Source organism: Melanotaenia boesemani, chromosome 19, assembly GCF_017639745.1.
Source record: "Melanotaenia boesemani isolate fMelBoe1 chromosome 19, fMelBoe1.pri, whole genome shotgun sequence".
Classification (NCBI taxonomy): Eukaryota; Metazoa; Chordata; class Actinopteri; order Atheriniformes; family Melanotaeniidae; genus Melanotaenia; species Melanotaenia boesemani.
In genome coordinates this window covers 16,811,698-16,823,084 of record NC_055700.1, presented here as the reverse complement: position 1 = coordinate 16,823,084, position 11,387 = coordinate 16,811,698, and the positions used below count along the sequence as shown (strand labels likewise).

The 11,387-nt window shown below is 37.4% G+C and overlaps 1 protein-coding gene across 1 annotated transcript; it reads left to right on the top strand.

Annotated features, from left to right (window-relative positions):
* The first annotated feature begins 2,477 nt into the window (after nucleotides 1-2,477).
* On the top strand, nucleotides 2,478-11,042 carry si:ch211-243g18.2 (uncharacterized protein LOC559906 homolog). Its single transcript, XM_041970942.1, has 10 exons — nucleotides 2,478-2,529; nucleotides 3,931-4,203; nucleotides 4,305-4,430; nucleotides 5,096-5,178; nucleotides 5,967-6,123; nucleotides 7,347-7,511; nucleotides 7,623-7,748; nucleotides 8,588-8,805; nucleotides 9,653-9,681; nucleotides 10,418-11,042. The coding sequence occupies exons 2-10, from the start codon at nucleotides 3,940-3,942 to the stop codon at nucleotides 10,531-10,533; spliced, it is 1,284 nt and encodes a 427-aa protein (XP_041826876.1). The 5' UTR covers nucleotides 2,478-2,529; nucleotides 3,931-3,939; the 3' UTR covers nucleotides 10,534-11,042.
* Nucleotides 11,043-11,387: the final 345 nt, after the last annotated feature.

The window sequence follows — 11,387 nt, the reverse complement described above, 5'->3', positions numbered from 1 at the left end:
TCAGTGTTCTGCCAAACACTTGGCTTGCTAGGCGGAGCTTTATGGACATCAAGGGTTATAAAGTTATATGGCCATAAAGCTCTACATGATGCTTAATTACTGTTGTTATTTTGAGTTTTTTTCATTGTCATCTTCTGTATTTATACAGAACCTGGTAGGGGGAGCCAAGGAAAAGGGAATGGATGAAAACACTCCAGAACAATATAACTGCTAAAAATGGTAAATTGAAATACCATCAGTACACTTTTAGTACCTTAATAGGCATCATTTAGTTGTTAAAACAAACATGTGATCAGCCTTTGTCTTGCTAAAATACAACACACTGGAATAAAATGCAGAATGTTGGATGAAATGCAAATGAACACATTTGCAATGTGGACAGGCTTGGTTAAACTTGATTTGAATATGATATCACAAGCTTTTTTTATATCACTAACTCCTTTATATTTCTATGACTTTGCATGAACAAAGTCCACAAGGGCTGCAGTTGGAGTGCAAACGTGAAAAATTACCCCTCAACTTTCTTTCTCTTTAGGAATGTACGTTTATATGTGTGAGAGAGCAAACATTCAATTTTTTTAAAATATTCTTCTGTTGATTAAAATCCTCAACTTCAGAGCAACAGACCTGACAAACATATAAAGACAGGAACACTTTTATAAAATTTTAATCATATTGTAAACTTTTAGAACTGAATGGTGTTCCTATGTTAATTTAGCTACTTCTTGTTTGGACAAAGCAGCACAAACCAGCAGGTTTTCTTTCTTGGGGTGACTTGTTGAATATTTTATCACCAGCAGAGAGAAGGAGGCTCAGGTTGCAGCAAGATGAGTGACTGCAGGTAAGGGAGGGCTCCTGGTAACTGGATGTGGACATACCCTGATCAGTGAGGGTACAGGATGAAAAACTGATGGATTCTTGCTGTGTCAAATATTAAAAGCAGCACTGGGAAAAATGTGATATGAATCTCTCATAATTTGCAATGTGGCCAAAAAATCCAATTTTAAGTTAACCAAAAATAATCTCCATATCTGCACCATGAACTGTAGAAACAGTAGACACCAACTTATTACGCAATCAGTACTTGTCTACTGTTTTCAGCATCACATTTTGCATCTAAATATCACATTTGTGAATTGTAAATGCCGAAAGCAACATTCAAGCATAATTCAAACACAGATGGCTAAACATCCCCAGTGGCATGGAGGGAGTGCATATGTCAGTGAGCCTGTGAGTAGTTACATTTTGATAATCAGATTTGTGGAGTTTACATGCACTGCAAAGATGCAGTAATAAAAAATGGTTTGTGTTTTTCTGTCCATTATTAGATTTCTTTTACAGTACATATGTACAGTACCTCACATAAGTGAGTACACCCCTCACATTTTGCAAATATTTCATATCTTTCATTGGACAACACTATAGAAATGAAACTTTGACATACAGGATACCAAACTATAAAAACTAAACTATATTCTGTATGTCAAAGTTTAATTTCTATAGTGTTGTCCCATGAAAAGATATAATGAAATATTAGCAAAAATGTGAAGGGTTTACTAACTTCTGTGAGATACTGTATGTAGGGTAGGGACATGAGACTCAAACTTCCTGTTATTTTCAAAACATTTGGATTTGTTTTGTTGAACATGGTTGTGCCTATGGTCTTAGTGTGTGGGAGCTAATAGATCTACAAAATAGGCTACACCCTGCTGCTGTCCTTAATACTCCATGAGGCTTTATACTCCATGAGGAGAAAACAACGGTTGACTTTCATACCACACGCATCAACCTGCTCTTAGTCTTGGTGTGTTATGTCATACATTGTGACTATGTCATTTTAGTTCACTACCTTTTTACACATGCAGAGATGTAAAAGAATAAAATAAATCAGACTTACTGGTTTACATGAACAAATAACATTGGAGTACTGGGGGGAAATCGAGGTGTGTTAATCTGGTTTCTCATAATCAAATAACTGTCACATTATGCAGTTTACATGATCTCTTTAATAATCTGATAACTCCAACAATCATATGATGTTCCAGTTTCAGGTGTTCATGGAGGTGGACTCAGTGTTCTGTGTTGGATGGTACATGTTTACTTTCATGTATCATGTGCTTACCTTAATGCTGTAGAGATCTGGAAATATCCACCATTAAGCTGAGTTTAACAACTAGATCTGGAGTTTCAAGTTATATTTTAAATGTGGAAACTTTGACATATTAGAGAACATTTTTTGCATGCAGAATTTCAGTCAATTTTAAGCAAAAAAGAAGTATTTCCCATTCAAAAAGCACAGAGTGAACATTGACTAGGACAGCAGCACAGCATATTAAACTTTAGTGGCTCAGGTCAAGTGGAAAAGTGTGTTTTCATGGTTTGACTGGAGGTGTAGTACAGTAGACACACCTCCTGTAGAGATGCTCCTCCCACACCTGCATATAAGCTTAGGACACCTGTAGCATCAACAGCACAGAGCTTCCTCCATTCTTCTAGTTTACACCTGAACTCTACCTGAAGAAAACCCTGGTAAGAATAAAATTTTCTCTGTATTACTTTATTTGACCTTATTTTTAGTTTTGCAAGTAGGCTTCTTTAGAACTATAGATTTAGAAAATGTTTAGCTATTCTATCGGACGCTTTAATAGTGGGCACTTTTAAAATGGATCATTGATATGAATCTAAATTTTTAATTGCTAGAAAATGATCCAAAAACTTGCCTCAAGCAAATTGGTCTAATTCCTTTTGTTGACTTTCATTGTAAAGTTTTCTGCACATCTATTTGTCAGCTGATGATGATATCAAAAACTAAAATGACAGTCCACTTCCTGCTAAACAAAGTCTGTCCTTGTGCCACTGGAATTCACTCTGAATATTTTCTAGATCATTTTCCCAAGCTCTATCTTTCATCTGAACAAGGACAGCCTGTCTCCTGCTGGGTCCTTTGTAGTATTGTGGGAACAGTGTTGTGAGGATCAGGTGACAGAGACACTGAGAGGTTCCCTTGACCACTAATCTGACACTGAAACCCTGCACACACACATAAACACATACATACACACAAAGACAAGGCGACACTGTCCTGCACTAAATTTGACATCCAAACAACTACTAGTCATGCTTGAAGTCCAGGAAGTAATGTGAACACCTGTTTTTACAAAGTAACATCACTGAAAAATGTTATCAGCACAGCAACCACACGATTGCTGTTAGATATTTAAATGATTCACTTCGGTAAGTGTCTGTTTCGGAAGCTGAACATCTATTATTCTGTCTGTTTTTATGAAAAGTTTCCTCTTGAATCTAACCTGAATCTTATTATCATAGTAAAAGGCTGTGAAAGTGTTCTCAGCCACACTGAGAGGCTCTTCTTTGACCTGAAGCTGAGCTGTGATCATTTACATTTTGATTTCATGCTGGCTTGAGTTGAAATTTTATTTGCACACAGCTGAGAATGACACTCTGAAGTGGCTCTGATCATAAATTCAGTCATCTCTGAGATGTAGATGGTTAGTTTGAATGGCTGACTCATTGAAAGAGTCCTTTCATCATTTCAGAGGACGATCAGTAGACGTGAGTGTTAGGCCCTACTTGTATTTCCATTAAAAGCTGGCCAAATGCAAGAATAAAGCACATTTGCTGAAGGGCCACAGAAGAGCTTTTCTGCAACTAGATCTCATGTGATGCTAGCTTTAAATGGCTGAAAAAGGTCAAACCATCTGCCTTTTCACTTTGTGTGTTTTTGTCATGATGTTTCCCCCTTCTTTCTGAGATAGGTGAACCTTTAAGAGTTGTTAGAGATGTAGAAAATCTTGTCCATGACGTGCTAAAAAATAAATAAATAAATAAATAAAACGAAAAATAAAGAAAAACAATCCTTGTTTCTTTTCCATATTTTGAAACTGCTCTTTGTGCCATCTGTCATCACAGCTACCCATCATGGCCTCCAGCATCTCAGTGAGAAGTTTCTCTATGAACCGTCAGCCCTCTTTTTCCAGTCGGTCTTTGATGGACACCGGCCGGGCTCGCTCCCGGGCCTCTGTCTCCTTTGCTGCAGCCAGCCCGCTGACCCGTTCGGTATCTATCAGCCAGGATCTCAATGGCCCACTCAGCCTTCAACTTAATGGACTTCATGGCAACAGCACCAATGAGAAAGAGGCCATGCAGAGTCTCAACAGCCGACTGGCCAACTACCTGGACAAGGTCTAATACCCAACACCGTGTTGCACCATTACTGGACAGGAAAAGGAAACTCTACAGCTATCAGTAACCTGAAACACTTTCCTTCTCTTTGTCCCCTTCAGGTGCGTTCACTGGAGCGCTCTAATGCTGACCTGGAGATGAAAATTAAGCAGCTGATGCTCGACCGCATTCCCAAAGGTCATGATCTTGATTCAATGATGGCCCAAGCACATGCTGTTGAGCAAGAGGTGGGAGTGAAGAAGCCTGCAGCCACACATAAGGGAGTTCCACTTAAAAAGTCAGAATGAAGAGTCTAAATTTAAGAGAAACCAATTAATATTGCTCAGGTGTATGAGAGCTGTCTGTATTTTACATAGACAAAACAGAAATGCAAATCGTAGCATATTGTTGCAGGAGCTTCATCTATAGGTTAAATTTGTCTGATCTTTGAATTGTTCAACAAGACAAAGTTAATGATTATGCTGCCTTTGTAAGAATGAAAGAGTTGTAGCTTAATGGAAAGTAAACGTATCTCCTTGTTCATCTTATGTAGCCATTAGCTAGTTTACTGTTTAGTGTTATTGTAAGTAAACTACTGCATGTTCATTTTGGTCACATGGACATCTAACAAAGCATCACATGTACTGTAGAGGAGTGAAGGTCAACTGGCAGCTGTACCTCAGGAGAAGGAAAAGTCATCTGCCAATCAAAAGGTTGATAGCTTCCTCAGACCACATGTTGAAGTGTCCTTAGACGAGAGACCGAACCCTCTGTTGCCTCCAATGTGTCCATTGGTGTGTGCATGTGTGTAGATGACACATAAAAAACAACAACAACAAAGAAAGCAAAAACAGAGTACTGCGTATACAGAGCGCTATTTAATTAAAAATTAACCCATGCTTATATTTGCCAGGTGAGGAAGAAGACCTTGGAAAATGCTCGTCTCATGTTAGAGATTGATAATGCTAAACTGGCTGCTGATGACTTCAGAATCAAGTGAGTGATTAACGATTATACTACCGTGAATAAAAACAGGTATTTTGTGCTAAAACAGCCCTTTGATTTCCTATGTAATTCTATTATAACCACTATACATTTAGCCTGACTACCTTTTCAATCTCTCTACTCTTCTCTTACCTCAGCGTGTCAGGGTTAAAGGCATCCCACTCTATGTCTGGCCCTGTTGGAGGATATTACCCTGTTAAAATAGTCTCACTCATCTGACTACATAAAAGAAAATCACTTTGTGCTTACAGATGTACTTGCCCTTTAACTTCTCTATTTTGTTTGTAAGCCTGATTAAAAAACCTTTAAAAAAATCTACATAAGCCCAAAATAAACAAAAATAAAAGCAACAGAGCTCAATAACTAATGCTCAGTTTTTGTTATGTGGGAGTTGGTGAAAAGCTGACAGCAAATATGCAGCTTGTAGTGACTACTCAACCCAGAATCCAAGCAAAGTACTCTGGAAAATAGTTTTTAATGGTAAAAGCGTAATGTTGATCTGTCTTAGTAATTTCACTTAAAGATTATGTCCCCATTATGAGGATCTCTGATTTATTACAAGTTGTAATCTAAATCTATCTTTTTATAATTCTTATAAATAAATACTAATAATTTTTATTAAGCTTAATAATGTACATATAAAAATTTTAAGGATTTTTCTGGTGCAACTAAAATAATAATAAAAAAAACATCTTGTATTCTATTTGTAGAATAAACCTTAAAAAACAGACTCATGTTTGTAAAATATGTTGCTGTTTGTCTTTTCTGTACTGCCCAAGGTGGGAGACGGAGTTGGTGATGTGTCAGTCTGTGGAAAGAGACTGCGTTGCTCTGAAAAAGGCTAAAACCGACCATGAGCAGATCATTGCCTCACTAAGAGGAGATTTGGACAGCCTCAAAGAAGAACTCTACTTTTTAAAGAAAAACCATGAGGAGGTTTGTCATCTCACCTTGTATACAGTTTTATCCTTTATTTTTGTCGTTTATATCCAGATTTATACGAACTTGCTCTTTTCGTATTCTGTGAAACAACACTTTCTTTGCTCAGTACTTAGACTCATTTCCACTTTGGCCCGCTCTCGTATTCTCTAACCTGCCCTAACAAGCAGCACGTTGTTTGCTATTGCCTTGACCTCATTGAGTGGTCTCCTTAGATTCTTTTTTCAGATCCAAAGTAGAAAAGGATGTGGAGAGAGGTGGAACTCTTGTTACTATGGACAAAAGGGAGGGTAATCTGGAAAGATAGCAAAGATAAACTTACCCACTAGCAGCAAATGATGGACTGAGCTCCCTCTTACTGAATCGAGCCTATACACATTCAATTTGATGCCCCTTATAATGCACTAGGCTAATGCTGAATATGGAAAGAATTGGTATGTTTAGTTTTAATACTAAGTAGATGATAACCCTGCTACACATGATGCACATTTAACAATCATGCAATTCTTCTTTTATATGTTATTTGACTGCTGTTTGTACCCTGTATGCTGTGGGGAAAGCTCTGATATGAAGACTTTGTTTCTCAAACTATGGGTCGTACTATTAATACATCTTTGATTTCCTCTCTAGAATCTATGCCAATGTTCTAATGTAAACATTAGGGATATTTGCATCCACTCAAATAGAGAATCAGCATTTCTTGGGTTTAACTGGAAAACCAGATCACAATGTGTCCTCTTGTCGTTTGCTCATGCAAGGATTCTGTCCATAAAATATGAAAACATAACCCTGTTTTCTAACAAGAGCAAAACAGTTATATTAGAATGTATTTGAAAACAGACCAAATTAGATTTCTGTAAATGACAAGACAATGTCACAAAGAAGCGAGAGTAAAGGAGATATACTGAGTAGGTGTTAGTGGGTGTGGGTTGAAAGGCCAGGGGTAAGTTGAGCTCTGACATATCAAGTATTCATGATGAACTCCTGAATAATAAAAAAAACTGTCACATCCTCTCCTCCACCCTGTGGTGTAGGTTTCACAAAACTGCTCACTGTTCCATATGATGCCTGTTTGCACGTATGTATAAACATGGCTCGGCTACTCAACAAGAAGAAGAAGCATTAAACACATCGTGAAACCATAATAATTTTAAATAAAAATGTTTTGCTTCTTTTACAATGTCTAAAAACCTGAAGAATACAATTTTCTGCCCTTGCAGGAACTTGATCAGATGAAGTCTCGCATCGCCAGAGATGAAGTGAATGTAGAGGTAGACTCAGCCAGTGGACCAGAGCTGGGCAGCATTCTGTCTGAGCTGCGCTCCCAGTATGAAGGAATTGTCAAGAAGAACAAGGAGCAGGCGGAGCAGTGGTACCGCAAGAAGGTGTGGGGAGAAATATGCTTCCTTTATTTACAGTTTATGCCCAGTCTATGCAGCCTGCACAAAGATAAACAGATGTGGGTTATTTATTTTTTTTTTTTTCACCACGTTCAGCTTGAAACGGTGCAAAATGAGGTGAAGGAGAGTAACGAGGCCCTGAGAGGAGCACAAGGAGAGCTGACAGAGAGGCAGCGCTTCCTGCAGACTCTGGAGGTGGAACTGGAGAGTCTGCACAAACAGGTGAGCACCTAGATTGCTGAGATTAGATGAAATTGTCTTACATACAATAAGACACTTAGTGAAAGTGTTTATGCACGTAACGGTTTGTGGCTCCTTGATCCAGAAATCTGACATGCAGCTAAAAATGATCCTGTAAGTCAAATCTCCACTTTCAAGCTATACAAACTAAACTTCATGTACATAAAGCAGTGCAAACACAGCAACTGTAATTTAGTATTAACTAAAGACAAAGTCAACCTGTATTATAGTATTAGATGAAAGAGAGGCTAGTTTCACGAGAGATTTGCCCAACAAGAAAGTCAGTAAAGGAGTTCACATTTATTTTAAACTTCTTTGTGAATCCTTTGAACATTTCCACACTGCTGCATTGTAATGTCTGGGAAAAAATGTTTTGTTTTTCTTTTCATGTAATCCCGTGTTTACAGTGAACATGTTCTCCCACGTTGATAAGACATGCAAGGGCATAAGGGATTCAGTTGCTAAATAGTATAGTGGTGAGTTACAGTAGTGGGAGAGGGTGTTTGCTCCATGTACCAATGCCTTGTTGGTTTCTGATAATAATGGTCTGGGAGGTCATTTCAGAATCAAGAGACATTCTTGAGGTTTAATTTTCTCCCACAAAGCAGATCTGATGAAATGAGACAGGGTTAATGAGCCAACTGTGTCAGAACAGTACAGTCACTGTAGTGAATGTAACCCCAGTTTTATCATGTATCCTAAGTTGCCAGTCCTTATTTTCTATTATCACGATTAGACTATCAGGGTCATTAGAATAATTATGTTATCATCACGCTGAAATCAGGATGGTCAGGTTTGTTATTCTCCCTTTGCCCACTCAGATAGCAGCTCTGGAAGGTAACCTGGGTGAAACAGGCCAGAAATATTCATCTGAGATGGAGCGTCTTCAGGCCACCCTGAACCAGATGGAGGATGACCTCTCCCAGCTCCGCTTGGACATGCAGCGAACCAAGACCGACTATGAGCAGCTCCTTCGAATCAAGCAGAACCTGGAAATGGAGATTGCTACCTACAGGCGCTTGCTAGAGGGAGAGGAAATGTAAGTTTTGGAGTCATAATAATGTTTTATTGCAGGTGTCAAAGGTAAAAGCAACAACAATGGAAATACAGTAAAGCCTGACAATCAGACACTTTTTGACTCAGAGGTTAAAGGTGTTTAAATGTACTGACAATCATACATTACTTACCAGAGGAGAGGCTGCTGTCTCTGTTGTATGTGCCACTGGTATGTTCACAAGTGGTGTTGCATACCTAGATGCTGTTACTGATGTCTTTAACATCCTAGTTGGGGCACCAGGGGGCAAACTTTTTCAACAAGACCTGAGGAACTTAAATGGAACTAAGAATGCTCCAAAATCTGAATACTGTGTGGTTGAGTAGATCATTGTTCAGGATGCAGTGCCATGTGTGGATTGCTGTACTCAGCCCAAATTACTACCACTGCTATGACATGCTAGCTTTCATTTTAATTGGAATAAAATTAAAGTTTAAATAATCTGGCTACCCTTGTTAAATTTGTGTATCTTGATCTTGTTGCTGACATGCCAAGCAGCCCAGTAGCCAGAATGTAATGTGGCCCTGTCAAGCTTCTAGGAGTCACAGATATTCATAATTGTACCATTTCCCAGCAATAAATGCATAAAATTATAAAAGTCATGCAATGTTTAGAAGAGCAAATCTTTTACCAACACCAACCAATTATGTTTGTGAAGGTTCTCATTTATTCATCCAGTCATGATGGCCAATGTAGGTTGAGTGAAGTTAACTTTACTAGATTTATTTTATTTGCTTTAATCCAGAACAGCCAAAAAACAATAATATATATACTGACCTTGATTTATACTAGTTTAACAGTAATTCTAACTTATTTTCTTTCTATCCATCAGAGTCAAAGAAGTTCCTCCTCCACCTAAAAGTGAGTCCTTATTCTATTTATCTTTTTTAAAATCAGTCATTGTATTACTTTTTGTAATTTTCTCATCACAACTTGAAAATTCAAGAAACACAAATAATAAAAAAAAAGAAAAAAAGAAAGAAAGATAAATGTAAAAAAAAAAAGTGATCTTCACTGGATAACAGCAGAATCCTATTCAAATGAATTTATATTTGTCAGTGGTGTGGTGAGACAGGCAGACAGATATAGTCTTTAACAGAGGTCCAGACATAATTACAGCTCTATAAAATTGCAATGCAAACACTATTAACAGCTCAGCTGCTATAGCAACAGCTGTGGGTGTGACAGCATTCATCACGTAACTGTGTGTCCCTCTGAAAGACTCATGCTGCTGCGTTAGCAAAGAGAAGACTGTTTTTAAAAATGTTCATTTTTTAATCACAGGAAAAACGACAAGCCTGACATCATCTGTGAGGAACAATCGAAACTGCTTTAAGAGATTTTGTAAAAATGTTTATTCAGTAAAGATCATAAACATGGATATTATGTTTGTCATAAAGGCAAGACCTTCTTGTTAAATCTCTAAGCTCTTCTTTCATTTACTCTTTGTTTCATCACTTCTCATTTCTCATGATCTGTTAATTTGATCTCTTTTCACCCCAACAGAATTTTCTACTTTTAATAATGACAAACTCCAGTGTATCTCGTCTTAATCATTCCCCCCTAAGCAAGATCTTCTCATCTCTTTTCTGTGCAGAGGAGCCTGATGTCCGCACCAGGAAGATTGTGAAAGTGGTGACTCAGACGATGGTCAATGGCAAAGTGGTGGATGAATCCAGTGAGGTGGAGCAAATTGAGGAAACAAAGAAATAGTAAAAAAAAAAGAAAGAAAACTTGCCTAAAGTTAAATTAAATGGAATTTTTTTAACAAATAGAGAGAAAGAGTAGTAAATACATAAAAAACAAATATTACAATGTTAACCTACATATTAATTGTTTGGATTGAGAATAGGCATCATTTAGTTTTACATAAAAAGCATGTTATGTATGGGTCATTTTGGGGCATTACTCAACAATGAATGTTATGTAATTTTGGAGAAATGTTTCCTGACAGTGATGCTTAGATTTTATTTTTACAATTTGGGAATGAATAGATTATCGCAAACAAAATGCACGTGCTTAAATCTTTTGCTGGAAATCTGTGTGAAGGGAACTAGCGTTGTCATCACTCTATTCATACTAATAAAAAGCTATAAAAATAGTATATATAGTTACATATTTATTTCTTAGCATGGTAAAGTTTACTTTAGTTATTACATTAACAAGAAAAGCATTTAACTGTGGTTTTTTGACTGTATTCTGAATAAAAAAACATCAATTAATCTGGGGTATGTTGATACATATATTTACACACACACACACACACACACACACACACACACACACACACACACACACACACACACACACACACACACACACACACACACACACACACACACACACACATATATATATATATTAGAAAAAAAAAAGAATGAGCCAGTCTTTTGAATGGCTCTTTGAACTCAAGATCTGGCTCCCTTCAAAGAGCCATAAATCCTGTTTCTATCTCTTACAAGCTATGGAGATGCAACATGGCCTGAGTTTTACTTGGAGTCACATCAACCACCTGATAATGAAAACTATATTTCTAAAGTATAGAATTATTTTTCTTCTTTTTCAAT